This window comes from Centrocercus urophasianus, unplaced genomic scaffold (assembly GCF_019232065.1).
Source record: "Centrocercus urophasianus isolate 14NV4802_14NV808 unplaced genomic scaffold, USGS_Curo_1.0 seq_18, whole genome shotgun sequence".
NCBI classification, from domain to species: Eukaryota; Metazoa; Chordata; class Aves; order Galliformes; family Phasianidae; genus Centrocercus; species Centrocercus urophasianus.
Genome location: NW_024884733.1, coordinates 12,098,852 through 12,114,827, shown reverse-complemented (window position 1 = coordinate 12,114,827; position 15,976 = coordinate 12,098,852). Strand labels below are relative to the sequence as shown.

Sequence of the window (15,976 nt, the reverse complement as noted above, 5' to 3'; positions counted from 1 at the left end):
TTGAACATTCTCTGTATGTAAACAATAAGAAATGAACAGCAACAAAGTTAAAAGAGCAGAAGAGCTCTCACCTGTTAAGTTTTGGCTTAGTACCAATAGTAAGAACACTTTTTTCCGCTCATTTTTTCATTTTTCCTTATAATACGTTAGAAAAGTTCTGACAGAGTACAGTATCTCGATTTTCTAATGCTCATACAACCAGTTTTTAAAGATCTTTACATTGAATGTCTTCGCATCCAGACTTCAGATTGCTTAAAATGAAACTGACTGAATCAAATGGTGAAGAACATTGCCATCTCTCTCTGATGTTTCAGTTGGCTTCCTTTAAAGGCGGTAGACTGTAATGACAGATTTCCAGAAGAAAAAAAAAACTACACACATCACAAATTCTGGCCATGTTAGCTTGCTCTTCTGAAGATATTGACTATACTGTAGAAAGGATTTCTTTTTCAAAAGCTGACTTTTTTCAGGGGCAGTATAAGAAGTGCAGAATGGTTATTTCCATATTGATCTTCTTATTTATATATAAAATGTTAACACCAATAGATCAATATGGAAACTTGTGTTATTCTGGAAATCTGAACTATCAGCAGAAAACTTTAGAAATAACTATCCTGTGTTTTATAAACCTAAAGCAACATTGTAATAGTAATCTAAACTGTAATATATTGCAGCAAAGGATAATTATTAAGGGAAAACACAGCTGACATTTTCTGATTTACGCACACAATCAGAGATGGAGTCCAAGGACTGTGACATAATTATCTCCATGCTAACAATTTTTGTAAATCTCTTGACAGAATTTCTGCTAATTTTAAAATGCCTTCTGAAGATTAGCACTTAAAAGTGTTGGGGAAAATAGCACAATTTATTAGCCAGGGTATAATTCTAAACCTTCCAAATACTCATTGTGAATATCATTTAGACAGTAACTCCTGCTTTAGCAGCTGGTATATAAGATTCCTGTTTATCGAGTCTTGAAACAACAGATAGAGTAGAATCTAATTAAACAGGATTACATGCAAAAGAAAAAAATATTAAAAACAGACTAATATACAACTGCTATGAATTTGGAATAGCACATCTAGTTCTTTTGATGTGAACTCATGAAACATTGTGCTTTATTACAATAAAACCTTACGAAATACTCTTACCAGACCTCTCTTGATTTGGAACAGACTGCCTTTCAACACTGAAGCAACACAAAAAGCTAAATGGTTCCATTGATCTCCTCTCACAGACTTAAGCACCCATCTGCTATTGGATAAAATGTCTTTCTGTTGCTTTTATTATAACATTGGTACGGCAATTTATTAAAGTTACTCAGTAGCCACTAGCAGTATTTCACATAGGAAGCCCCTTTAAACTATCTTTGTATTGAGCAACTAAACAAACTGGATGCGAAGGGGTTTCCAAAGGGTTAATAGCATTTGTTTCATCTACAGAGCACTGTGGAAAGCTAAACAAGAAAGCAAAAGGACTGATTGACTCTATCTAGAAGATGTTATAGTCCACACTGTATCACCTAAGCTCCTCCATTCCATTTGTTACAACTCATTCTCAAAGGGTTCAGCCCAAACAGCGGTAAAGTAACTTAAAACTGATACCTGAGCAATTGTCCTCAAAAGAAAGATACGTATTTTTAAAAAACATATTCTTAATATCTGAAGAAAGTATACTGAGCCCTCAGGTATTTACATAACATTGACAGCATGTCATTCATAATATATGAACAATTGTTACAGCCATTTTTTCCATCTTGTGACATAGACATATTGGCCAGACAGGCTCTTTGAAAAATACATATATTAATATACCAAAAATAGCGGGCTTCCATCAGAAAACCACCCCTAAGTGTTAGCAATCAAATAAAAATCAATCGAACAAAATATTAAGTAGAACTGTGGGAGGCTGTAATCAATGCTTCCTTAGCATAACCATATCAATTCTTATCATTTTCTTTACAGGAATATTTTTAAGATATACAAGAATATAATACATTTTCTCCAGAAATGGAAAAATATTGGTAAGGCAGGATTGAAACTCCAGTGCATGAGGTACTTTTTGAAATTCTGCAATTGTATTTTGTTATTAATTACCAGAAATACTGCTCATGTAATTCTGAAGTGGAAGCTGGCAATTTCAGAGTTTGTATTGCTCCTTCAGCTTAAGTGATACATATAATCCTTAAACACAGATAATTATCTGGAAGATTATTACTTACTAAACATACATGACTTTTTAGTTTGCAATGTTACTGGGAGTATGAAAGTTCTTCTGATCTGAAATGGCACTTTGCAAACTTCCCTTTCATGCTGTTTCATGCAAAATTTCAAGCGGCAAATTTACAACAGCCTTTGTGTTCACACGAGGTACAGAATCTTGTTTGCATTCAACCTGCTGTTTTCAGAGCAGATGCAGACACCACGTGTTTTGAGAATAACAATATATTTAGTAGGAGCAATATGGGGAAGACAAGTAAATAAACGGAAGATGAGTGAAGACATAACGAAAGCACCAAGCACAACACAGAATAGCGGGCAAAAGAACTAAAAAAGGTTAAAAATCTGGAGTCATGCAAGACAGCAAAGGCACAGTAGAGACAGAGACAATCTCTACACAAGATTTCTAAATACACTATTTTCAATTGACAATGAAAACTTAACTGAATAAAATTTATCAAGAAAACAAGTGTCCAACTGCTATATATCCTTCTAGTATTTTCCTGTACCTCAACAGATCTTGCTTTTCCTTCTGCATTCTCTATTCTACGTTAGCAAATATTGTTCCCCTAACTTACTGAGATTAAATAAGTGAATGTGAAGAGCTGAATAATATTGAGGAACAACATTTGCACAGCTCATAACATGGAAAAAAAGAATCTTAAAAATGTAGATAGAAATGCACTCCTCAGAAAAAATTGTGCTCTTGACCTTCAACAAAGAGCACAAGAAAAAACATATACTCAAAAGCTCAACCCCCCCCCTTTTTTTTTTTTGTTTGCTCCTGTTATTTGTTTTTAGAGAAATGGAATGACCAAGTATTTAAGGAAATAATCCCACCTATATGAGAGTACCAACTTACGGAATCTCTCTTATTTTCCATCCACAGCAGTGGAATTACTGAATATAAAAGCTTTCCAGAAATTAAAATTATTATTCACACAGCACTTGAAAACACCCAGGATAAGTATTATAGCCTTAGGTCTCAAGTCCATTTACCACCCACAGCACCTAACAATCCAACACTTCAGTATTACACTGCGTCCTCTTTAGTTCTGTGCTCCACTTATTGCCCTTCCTTTGGAAGATTTCATGCTGCCACCTAAATAGCTTTCCTCTCCGAACAGTTCTGGCCTGTCTTTAGACACTCAGTATTATTGTCCTTGTTAGCATCTTTAAAACTACTGTGTTCAAGATGGGATGAGCAACACAACATGCCATGCAGCACCAAGCAAACCCTCTTCCCTCAATTCTCAGGTACCAAGTGCATCCATTTTACAGAAGAGAAGCCTGGAACAACACTCCTGCTATAAGCACTGATTGGAGAAGTCCAGTTCAGTCTCACCTTCAAGACACAACAAAACTGAACAGCTGTGTATGCAGCACAGCTCCTGCTGGAGTCTCTTAGCTCTCATAGCATTTTCCTCACACAACTATGTTATTTTCAAGTCTAGAAATGGGGCCAGCTATTGCCAAGAAAGGAGCTTTCAGTTCCCAGAATGCTGAACAGGACAGAGTTGTTGCTTGTGTGTTTAACTTGGGGAATTTGAGCATCCCATTCCTTCCAGGCAACCAGAACTTATCCTGGTGCCCTCCGTGCAATTACCCACATTTTACAATAAAAAGCAATAACCTAGTTTTGAAAATGCTATTTTCAAACTTACACCACAGAATATTTTCTAAATAGCACAGAATCTTAATATGAAGTATTTTTCCTTTCTACAATTAATATTGGACCTACTAATCAACCTCTTGCTCCTGAGCATCTCCACAACCATTGCACATGTGCAAGCAGAGCAATAGGAGAGATCAGGGCAATGGCAAAGCAAATAAAAATTATCCTCTTAAACAATTCCCAAATTTTTTCTTTTTCTTCCTGGAAACATCATTAATTTCAATTTCTAAGCCTTATTCTTATGCATTTCCCCTATTCCCCTCATGTATGCAGTGTTTAAGATTCCAGTGTTTAATTTTTATCCAGTCATTTTCTTTTCTTCTCTTTTTCTCCTCCTTCATTACTTGGATTTTTTCCCCTACTGCTCTATTTTCCCTTGTTTAAATTTTCCCCAGTCCCTTCTAATTATTTCACATCTTCTGCTCTGTTTCACTATGTCACAGCTTTCCCTTGCCTTGTTTTCCTTAATGCATTCCTTTATCCCACTCCTGCAGCTCTGTGCTCCCTTCCCTACCCTAAAACAGCTCCAAGCAGGACACGCAGCTGCAGAACAGAACCAAATCACTCATGGGGCACCTAGAAAGGCCTGGTGCCTCCCAGACGCAACCACAGAGGGTCCCACACCAACTGCCACTTAAGGGTGCAGGTAAGTGCAGAGAGCATTTAAGAAAGAAAGAAAAAAATTCCAAGAGTGAACAAACAGCAGCACTCGTGCTGCCACAGAAAACCACAATTTAACTGTTGGGGGCTGCCTTCTGCTTTCTCAACTATGCTGCAATGCACTAATACCACCAACAGTACAACTGTGAAGAAGAATGTTAATGTTTCTCACAGAATTTTGTGATACATACACTTAACTACTGTAGCCTCTAAGGCTTTCCCAGGAGTTGTACAGCTCATTGTTTTCTTACACTCCTGCATAGCTGTTGCTGAAAGCTTTGCAGCAAAGTGAGTAGTTGCTTTTGTACATTATAGGAAAAGTGGTCTAGGCACTATAAAGACAGAAAAAAAACAGTGAAATTATTAAGGAATTCTGTTCCTAGAGCTGATAGGAAGAATCTTAAAAGCTATTCAATATCTTATTTCCAATTACTTCAGATGTGACAGAAGTAAAAGTTAAGCTTTACTTTTTATTCTTTATCTCTTCCATTCAAAAAAAAAAAAAAAAAAAGTTTGCTGGGCTCAGTCTTCAAAAGATAGAAACAAATGCCCATTAAGTCCATACTTTTAAAAATGTCAGTAGTTCAGCATCAGCCAGACAGAGTTTCAAGGATAGGTACTAAGATAGTTTCCCCTGTCCTTTCGTTCCACAGCAGTGCAAGATTCCATCCAGTCATCAGCAACTTCCTCAAAAGAAAAGTCTTTAATTTTGGGATTGAAATAAAAGTTTTTCTTAGGAACTAACATTTTAAGGACACTAGGACTTCTGGAATGGGAATCAAAAAGTAAGAAATGCTACAGCAGAAGATAAATGCGTAATTTAGCTGAGCACCCATCTGTGATGAAGTCCTAAAGAATGGCAAAAAATATTCAGCTTAACATCCATCTTTATGAAGGGCATCAAAATTGGTGCTATTACTTGGGAATTTTAGACATAACTAAATCTGCCTCAAAGCAGCTTGATGTCTGCATAGCTGAGCACTGGTAGATATTTAGAAGAACATGAATCAGAACACATATCTTAAAAAAAAAAAAAAAAAAAATCAACATTTAACAGTATCACTCTACATCATACAGCTACAAATCATTACATAGTAAGTAGAAACTTCAAGCAAAATAATTCACACAGGACAACCTAACATTCAGGTAGAAAATTCCTATTTATTAATCTTATTCCCACAGCAGTGTCTGTAGGAATTCAAGGCTGAAGGGTACACAAAGCTGGATGAAGAATGAAGCAGAACTCTAAGTGATACAGGCCATCAAAAAGCAAACTATGTCAATTAACTAAATTCAAAAATAGCTTTAAAGTGTTGCTCTTCCAAGACTTGCTTTGACCCCTTCACACGCATGCTTTAAAACACTGGGTTAATTACTTGACAAAATGCTATCTTACATAGAACTGCTGTCTGACTGGGAAGCGTTCATGTCGTCAGCAGCCCCGCAGCTTCATACTTTACATGCAGCCTTTTTGTGCTGTGTGTGGCCTTAATTGAACACCATTCAAAACCATACTTGAAGGCAGAACATATTTTTCCTGTGATTGTTTCAATGGCACTCATCACTTTGGTATCTTAAGTGATTTAAAAGCCATTTACTCATCTGTATTCTACAGATATCCTCTTTTGACAGATAGCAATCAGCACAGAAAAACCATGCAATAACTGTGAGCATGCCATATCAGACATCTATGGTACAAAACTCTAAAATACATAGGAGACCAAAAGTGACAACTTGTGCTAATGGATTTACTCCCCCGCTTTTATGTTCAGTTGCATTATGCCATCTTTTGCATGTGCAGTTAGATGTCCCTTCCCCACTACCACTACAGCGAGGCCACAGCACAGCATACCTCTGCTCTGAACATTAGTAACATATTCACTCTCAGCCTTTATTTTCTGGCAGCAAAAGGGCATCTTCATGTTATTATGCTAAGGTTACCCACAGATTATTAAAAAAAAATCCATAATTCCCCGAGCACAACAGTGTATAGTTTTGTTCTGCTACACTATCCACGCTCTTCTAATCTCATCTCAATAAACAGCCCCTTGATAATTGACAGTTTATTGGGATTACTGAAAATAACAACATACCTTATGTGCCCAGCACCACCAGAAGCAGTAGGTCTGATTACCCCAACACCACACTTGACTTTTTTGCGTTCTCATCCATTTGATGGAACAACCACCCTATAATCAACTGGTATTTCTAAATCACCTTCTCTCTTAATTTCAGCTATTAACTCCTAGCCATCCTTGTCCTCAAGCGCTTGGCTGTGCAGTTTCCTAATGGCACTATGAAATCTATTCTTACCTTTTATTATTATTATTATTATTCTAACTCCAGAGTTATACAGTTCTTCTTCTGATGATAAACTTCCTTCTGTATTAACAATTCCTGTCGACTTTTTTTGTAACATGCTCCTAATATTTATGTCAAGCTCATTAATAAAAATATTAATTGATATGAATCCAAAAACTGATCCTTCAACAAGCTCTGTTAAAAGCCCAAGAGCAGCTATTTCAGCAGTAGACAGTGTAATTTCCTTAAACCAGGTCCTTATCCACATTGCTATACTAATCCAAGCAGATGATACTTAACAGCTTGTCATTGCGTCACGTTCTACCCTTAAAAGAGCCAAGAGAGCAAAACGTATTGTGCTTTATCTTCCATTTGCTTTTAATACAAGACTAATGGAGTTACAGCTGCCCATCAGCTCTTTTTAAACATAGAGATAGGATTGACTATTCTTTAAATATGTGCAAAAGCACACAGCTTGATTTATTTAACAGTCTCACACTTAAGCCTGAAATTTCAAATGTCAATTTTTCTGTGATTCTTTTATGGTCATTTTTCTGTCCTACTGACTTCAGAGATCAAACTTCTCAAGTTTCCCTCTGGCCTGCTTAGGGTAATTTCTATTTCTGGACTTGTTTGCCCATTAGCCATCTCTTGTTTTAGTCTCATTTTATTGGAAATGAGTCAACAGCTTAAAAAGATCTCAGACAATACCTAGGACATGTAATCCTATCTTCACACAGGTTTTCCTTGTTCTTTTAAATACATAGCTTTAGAACCTTTTACTATTTGTTTTATATAGCTGAATAACCTTTTACTATTTGTTTTAATTTCTTTTGCCAGGTGTGAATCAACTTGACTTTTCAAAGTTATCGCTTTTTCCTCTGTACTTCCTGCTTTGCCTATCAATCCCATTTTTCCTCCCTTGACTTATTATACTCTTAATATTCTTTTGGAAACTGTTTCTCACATTAGTTTGAAACTCTTCCTTACAAGCTGGGATGCTGATTCCAAATAACTTTTTACATATTTCACAAAAATAACAACCTTCTCAAAATTCACACCCTTGAACAGGTTAGTTCAATTCAAAGATCCGAATAGATTCATCTCCTCAGTTTTACAAAATAATAACTTAAAATCTGCTTATTCTACTGCTTAAAAAGCTTGATTAACATTATTTCATGTGATTGTCTATTCAGAACATTAATCCTTGCTAAATATAAGACTCCAGTCCACTCAGCTTAACATGTGACTTTATCCCTTCTGATTTAATGACTGAAGTTTGTTGGTTATTAATCAAAGAGTATCTGCATCCCACCATTATTAGAATGTGTGGTTTTTTTCCCCAGACTGAATATAGAAAGTTCATCTGTCTGACAATAATTTGCCTCTCTAATAACATTAAGCATAGAAAGTTGTGAGGATAACAGGATGAAAACAGTGGACTTCACAGATGTTGGATCAGCTGAAAAATATACTGATTGATAAAAAAAAAAGCAAAATAGAGAGCAAAACCAGAAAGACAAATTAAATACACATTTATTTCTGAGCACAGCTAAGAAAAAAAAATGTGCTTAAGAGACTTTTCTGATGATACCACATCTCCCCTATGGCCTTAAAATCAAAATCATGAAAGCAGGGAAACTAAGATACACACTTAAATATACACATTTCTAAGTACAAAAGCTAAGGCACTAAGAAAATTTCTATTAGCAAAGAATGAGAAGCGAGAAGATTGTTCTATATAGATGAGAAGTAAGAATTAGGAGAAGTAATTTATTTGGACTAGCATGTATTCAACTTATGGCTTCAATGCTAACCCCTCAATTTCTCTTGAGTTTTAAATTCTTATCTCACCTTTTAAAAAGTTTAATATTTCCTCCTTTTCCATTTCCCTGACCCCACCAAACATTACTCTAGTAGATTAGTATATTGCTTTCCTTCAGATATCCAAGAACACTTTTCAGCAATTGACAGAAAAGTAGGTTTTTTTTCAGTAACCTACTTGCACACTCACTGGATATTGTTTTTAAATAGACTAATTTATTATTGGCTTATAACAACAAAGTGCAGAATACTTATTTTAAAAAGTTAAGATGTATAAAATACATATAAAAGAAAAAATTCAAGGATTATAATATGCATTTCTTTGAGCAAGGATAAATGTTATCATATATAAACATGTAAACCACTTTATTCTACTGAAATGATTGTAAATGCCAGCATATGGTATCGATACGAGGAAATGCAGAGTAATTAGTTAATCTAAAAAATGCATGAGCAAGAATTTGACTGCTAAATGATTAAACTGGTACATTTTAAAATGTATATTAATATTTAATTATTGACACTGTGAGAAAAGAGAAAATCTCTTGATGTTACTTCTTATCTCTTTCTGATACTCAAAGTAACCCATGTATAATTCATATGAATAGTTTGTGCATATACAGTCAATCACTAGTTATATAAAAGAATCATTCTCAAATTCCCTAATCACCTCAATAGAACCTAATGCAATATTTTCCACATTTGGGAATCAGAGTATTTTATTTAAGAAATGAGCCTGGCCATGATGAATACAGTGCAGTCTGAGCAGACATCAGTTCAAAGAATCAGATGTCAAAGTGCTCCCTCTAATGTCCCTTAATCATCACACCAATTAGTCGTTGAATAGTGATGTGATTAAAAAGACTGCTGCTATCCTACACCTATTCAGACTAGTAGATTTCTACATATGTTCTACCAATTAATGTTTGAATAGAGCAGCGATTAGAGAGACATCTGCCATTGTATACCCATTCAGAAAAGAGCTAAGCTTATATATTCATATGCAATGAAGACAAAAATAAATATTTGCAAAGGTAAACTGCACATTTAAATTATATATATAATTGAGTTGATTTCTGTTAATAAGCATTCTCTATTTTACAATATGTGAGAATATTTTTTATTTATAAATATATACTCTTTCATCAATACAAGTCTAGAAATGGCCAAATTATTCATTGAGTATTTATTCATTAAGGTTCCTGGTTTTAGGCTTTGGTGAACCAGGCTTCATATCTTTTTGCAATTTGCACTATTTCTGCTTCCACCCATCAGTTATACGAGAACTGCTAACTCAATTATTCAGTGATATCTGATTGGGCACAAAAAAAAAAAAAATCACATGACATTTTCCCACCTAATTGTAAGGCAATACTTAAGGGTAACAAATTGATCATAGCTGTGAGATAATCATTTATATCCGTGTTTTCCTATACAAGTACAGACATCTGTAGAGCAAACCGTCCAAGTGAACTTTTTTGTACTTTAAATAAGGGTGTTTTTTTTTTTAAACAGATTTTCGTATGCAACAGTGACAGCCGCTGAAATGCTGCCAAATTAAAAGTAGTTTGAAATTTTACCCTGTAATCATTACTCTTTTAAGGGAGTAAACACATCCTCTGAAATTAAAGGGCAACATGATCTGTTGCATCTTACAGCTAAGCGCAGGTCTCAGCACAAACCAATCTGGTAGCTGCATTATAACATTGCACAGAAGACAAAGCAAAGAATTTGGCTCTCTTCGATGGCTAGAACGAACTACAGAACAATGACAGAGTCTTGTCCCAAAGTGATGTCAAAAAAAAAAAAAAAGCTGAGCTTAAAAGTTGTTTTATTCAAGAAAGAAAAGTTCATGTTGCAAAATGTTGATCAGGCTTAGCAAATGTAAGGACAAAGAACAATGCTACTACTGCCAGAAAAATCAATACTGTTACAGGCTATGGCAATTAGCTACAAACCAATTTAAACTCCATTTCCTTTGTCTCTTTTTAGTTGAAATACTTCCAACTCTTCCATCTGGAGCAACTTCTACTATTATTTTTTAATGCAGAATCCAAAGAAATTCTGAATATATAGATAGATTTGTATCATCTTCTACACTAAGTAGGTACCACAAGTTGTCTTTAAAAAAAATGCTGCAATACAACATCTTACTGAATTATCCAGCAAGAAGTGAATTTATAATATTTCTATAAAATTGTACAAAAGCCACAAATCTGCACATGTACACATACAAGCAGAATTCAGCCCATAACGCTTAGAAACACTAATCACAAGCAAGGACTTCAGCATGGTGCTAGCTGCCATGCAAATGCACACAGTAAGTGCCCTTCTAGCTCCTGAGTAGTCATCAAGCATAAAATGCTTACCAAAATTGAAGAACAGCAAGATGGCAACCATAAATAGAAACATAAATCTGATATCTAAAACAATCCTGAATTGCTGAGGAAAATCCTGAAATCAAAGTATCACCAGAATCAAAAACTCACAGCATCCACAATTCATTCATTTGCTCAGGTTTTATCTATGAAATTGATGATCTACTGTGACCTGAATTCACCATCCTTTCCAAAGATCTACTGTCAGTATAGGCACCTCAGAACTTTTCTGCCTTAGATTTCCTCTGACAAAGTGATCTTTTTTCCCCAGCCACGCTCCTGAAATTTATGCCACCTTCCAGCATGACTCAGAAGATGCCAACAGAGCTAATATTTAGGTTTGGCATTGCTACCAAGGGTGACCCACATACTCTGATCTGAAGCTGACAAAATTTCTGAAGTTGAATGATTGTGTATCTACAGCAATAAATCACTTTTACAACAAAATTTGGTTGCTAAACACACTAAATAAACAACAGCACTTATTGAAAGTGTAACTGCGCCATCCTTGAAGAGCGCTGATGAAAAACACTGACATTCAGTTTCCACTTCAGAACTCATTTAATGGGCAAAAGTGTCTCAGAGCAGACGAGGAGTTAAAATTTCACTCGTATAATTATTCTGAAGAAATATTTAAGTCTGCCATCTGGAAGTACATTAGACATTACCAAGTCACTATGTGCATGCCTCAGCAGATGCAGCTTTTGTTCAGAGTTTTGAGAGCTGTTAATTTAATTAGTTTTGTATTTTCATACTCCCACCTTCCCTCTAACAGTAATTCTGCTAAGACAGCATCAGCCACGTTTCAAAAGAATCCAAAGCTAAAAGACAAATTCAGATTTTAAGGAAAGACCACTTCCTTCTGTGGTCTTTCAGAAGAGCCTGACCTGTCCATTAAGAGGCACAATTGTTACTGCCAATGGTTTTTTAGACTATAACAAGAATTATGTTCTATATACCCTTTCCTACATTACAGTTTTCATACAAGGCCAGGAAAGCATTTGGTTGTTCTTGCCTACTGATCAGTGATGACCTGGAGAATATAAAGGGCCGTTGCCCCACAGATCTGCATGCAGTAATGCAGAATTCCAAACCAAATTGCTTCTTATGAGGGCTGCTCTGAAAGTAATGCCCCCTGATTTATGATGTTGGCCCACATCATAAGAGGGAGATGTTGGTGGAACAGCAGGAGTGGTTGAACCCTCCTACCGTTACTCCATTACATTTTGCTGCCCTGTGACAGATGGCAGAAAAGGAGCAGCCTCACAAAATGCTGTCTGACATGGAAGCGCATATGAAGCAGAGGTGCGTCCTTGAAGTCCTCTATGCAGTAACAGGTAGGTGTTCCACTAAGTGGCATGGTGGTGATGGATTTATGCTTGAACTAAACGATCTTAGTGGTCTTTTAGACCTTAATGATTCTATGACATAAGAGTCACTGCTTTCAGAGCAATCTACATAGATTGTAAATCAATTAAGAAATACCATCACGCTATATTGGAGGACATTCAGAATTTCTTCTGAATCAAAATTCAGCCAAGACATACAAACTAGCTATGACCTCAAGATCCACGCTGTTTGCACGGCCCAATAATTTCAGGACTTAGGGCTTCAAGAACTTAGAAGACAATGGGGTACACATAACTAGAAGTAGGAATGTGGGAAGATAGGGAGCTTCTAAAAAGCTAGGCACTATCAATTACCAAAAAAACCTTTAAATATCCAGATTTTATGAACTGAAAGTACAAAGATCAAATGGAGAAGTCAGAGATAGTAACAAATTTGAAGGCTAAGAGCTTTGGAAAATGTGTGCACATTCATAAGATACATACGTGCACTATAACTGGAGCTTCAACCAACTATGTAATGAATAATTTCCATAGGAACTGATGAGGTAACTGCAGAGGTGCCTGCTACCCCTACCGCATGGATACCTAAGCCTCTTATCAAAGTTTCTGAAAGCACAGGAGTTCACAAGCTCAGTATTGATTTCAGGCCACCTGAAAACATCAGTATGTAAACTGCAGCTGCCCAGGAGCTGCTTACTGAGCAGCTCAACTACCCGTACAACATCAAAACAGTTGTGGGCAATAACTGCACTGGACAACCTAAAGAAATCAACCCTGTTCACAAACCCAAGCTTTACGTTATTGTTGTAACAACTGGGAAAAACCTAAACTAACAAATAAGAAAATAGGAAAGCTAGCTACAGTAACACAGATTCTTGTCATTTTACAAAGGTAGGAATCGTGATTAATAGAGGATGGCTGGAATACTAAGGATATCCTAGGTTGCTTCTTCCCGCAAATATTTGTTGGAGTTCTTTATTTTGAGAAAATTCTGTTTAAAAAAAAAAATTAGGTTCAGGTTGACCCAAATTAGTCGCAGAAGGTGTTTTGGTAACACTATTAAAACACATCACAATTCTGTATACATAAGGGAAACAGTTTAGAGATGCAGAAATAGTACTCTGGAAGTAGGACTTTACTCCTCTGAATTTAGAGGATTATCTAACAGAATCTGTAGGAATACCTTAAAGCCCTACAGACCTTCTAATCAGCCAAGAGATCAAAGAGACAACCATGTCTGATTGGATTTAGCCAAATATCACACTGAGACTAGGAAACTAAATACCTAGAAAGAAAAAGGTGATATTTAATGGCAGAAATTCTAAACACTATAGCCCTTTTATAATGCAAATACATTTATTTCAATACCTATTTCCTGAAAAAATACAAAGTAAAAAATTTAGAAATTGGGAACTGTGTTAATACCAGTTTCATTTATTTATAAAATATATACATCTTCATGTGTATATATATGGCACGTGTATATATATTACACATACATATAAATGTGTATTGTTTCCATATTTCTGCAATGAATGAATAGTTATAACTCTCAGGAAGGAAAACCAACAGAAGTGCTACCCTTCCCAGAGTTACTCATGGGAAACAGAAACAAGAGGAGCAAGCAGGCAGCAGCCATGCAGAGTGGGAAGAAGGCAGCCAATGCTGGCAACCCAGAGCAAGCAGCCCTGCAGGGCTCAGGGAAGTGGTGAGCTGGATGCCATAATCACAGGTGCTCAAGGCTGATCCGACTCCAGAACAAGAGGAAAACAAGTTGCTTCAAAGATGTACCAGCTCCCCCAAAAAGAAAGATGTATGGCATGTACTGGTTCTGAACAACCAGTAACAATTTATCTGCAGGAGCAGAACTAGAAGACAACTTTGGCTACAGAACACCACAGCAAATTCAAGTTTGAATTTCCCACGCAACTGAGATTCCAGCCTCAATAATTTGTTGCATATTTCAGATGCAATAATAAATGTCTACTTACAGAACAACTTTTGTCAGAATTCCTTTTCCAATGCTTCTTGACTAGTTTCTTCATTACAGTTGAATGAAGAGTTGCATGAGTCTGCGTTCGGGGGTTTAAAGCCAGGAGGTTCTGTAGAAAGAAAAAATACAAAAAAAATAGATTTGAATTTCCAAAAATACATTTGAAGCTTCTTAAATCACACCAAGTATTTATTTACACTGCTATGTAAAACCAGAACAACAGTATTTTAGCATAACGTCATAGGAATCTGTTTAGATTTTCATTTTCCACAATACTTTGTTTCTGAACATTTAAAAGGCATTCCTGGGATATCTATAAAGCAGCATTACACCCAGCAGCCAGCCATCCCTATGATAAGTTTCTACTCCCCAATGTTTCTAACCTAGGCTACACAGAAACATGTGATTCTACTTCATTATAATGCTCCAAATAAAAAGTGTACAGCAAAGCAAAACATGTAAAAAGATTTTAAAGCACTCATGCTGTTTTTACACATTTTATCATAACAGTGGGACCTCCAGCTTTTCCTATACAAGAACTTGCTTTTGCACATGGTGACCTGATAAGTTACCCTCATTACAAATCTTCCTCTCTTCAATGTTTTCACTTCCAAGGATGCAAGTGCTGGGATACAGCAGTACTTTTAAGTGGCAGTTGTAGCCAGAAAACATGTGCAGACTGAACTTTGTAATGTTTTTCATTAAAGAGTAACTTGAAAAATTAAGTCAGCCTTTTGGAACTCAAGCTTTTCTTCAGCTTAGGCAAATGACAGGTTTCTGTACAAAACTGACCTCGTATAATTCAAAGGGCAAGTGTGAACAGTATGCAACTGACAGATCAAGAACCAGATCTAAGATAGGGAACCAAAACAGGCATACTCTGTTGTAACTTTTGAAATTGGTTTTTGTAAGATTTCCTTCAAAAAGATTCCACTTTAGCACTATACATCTAGGCTGCAGTGAATAAGGTGTACTCACTGTTGCTATGCATCAGAGACATGCAAGACTGACTTATAGAGCTAAAGACAGAAACTGACAAATGCGATAGGTTACGTATATCAGAACGCTTCCTGATTTTAAAAGTTCACTTGAGTACATCTGCTTGTGTAGGTGATAAAGATGAATTGCATTTAGCACTGATGCTCATATAGTTTGGGTTTTTAGATGTGTATTTTTTCTCCCTGTGTTTGGGTTGTTTTGTTGTTGTTGCTTTTTAAGGCAAAGAGGTAGCATTCTAAGAAGGTGCTTACAGATGCAGCTCCATAATCCCAGCAGGATAAGTTCTGTTCCACCTCTGGGTGTTCCCCAGCTGAATATCTCAGGCAAGACGTGGCAACCAACTGCATTCAGTGGTGGTTTATGCTAATTTCTTTCATTCTTAATTAAAACAGAGCAGGGACATTCACATAAGGGATGTCACTTACAGCATCTCTGCTGCTACATTAATTTCTCAAGCTGATCAAACTCAGTTGTCAGAGCACATCTGACTCGCTGCTGATAGGCCAGTGAGTGCCCAAGCCACCCAAACTGGACAGTAGCTCTTGAATCACGCATGCACTTGAGCAAAATCTTGC

The 15,976-nt window shown here is 36.2% G+C and overlaps 1 protein-coding gene across 1 annotated transcript in view; it reads right to left on the bottom strand.

Annotated features, from left to right (window-relative positions):
• DPYD (dihydropyrimidine dehydrogenase) overlaps positions 1-15,976 on the bottom strand; it is a 317,433-nt gene that overhangs the window by 282,226 nt on the left and 19,231 nt on the right. Inside the window, exon 2 of the mRNA XM_042818948.1 lies at positions 14,401-14,511. Within this exon, the coding sequence (XP_042674882.1) occupies positions 14,401-14,511 (111 nt within the window). The remainder of the gene's footprint in view (positions 1-14,400; positions 14,512-15,976) is intronic.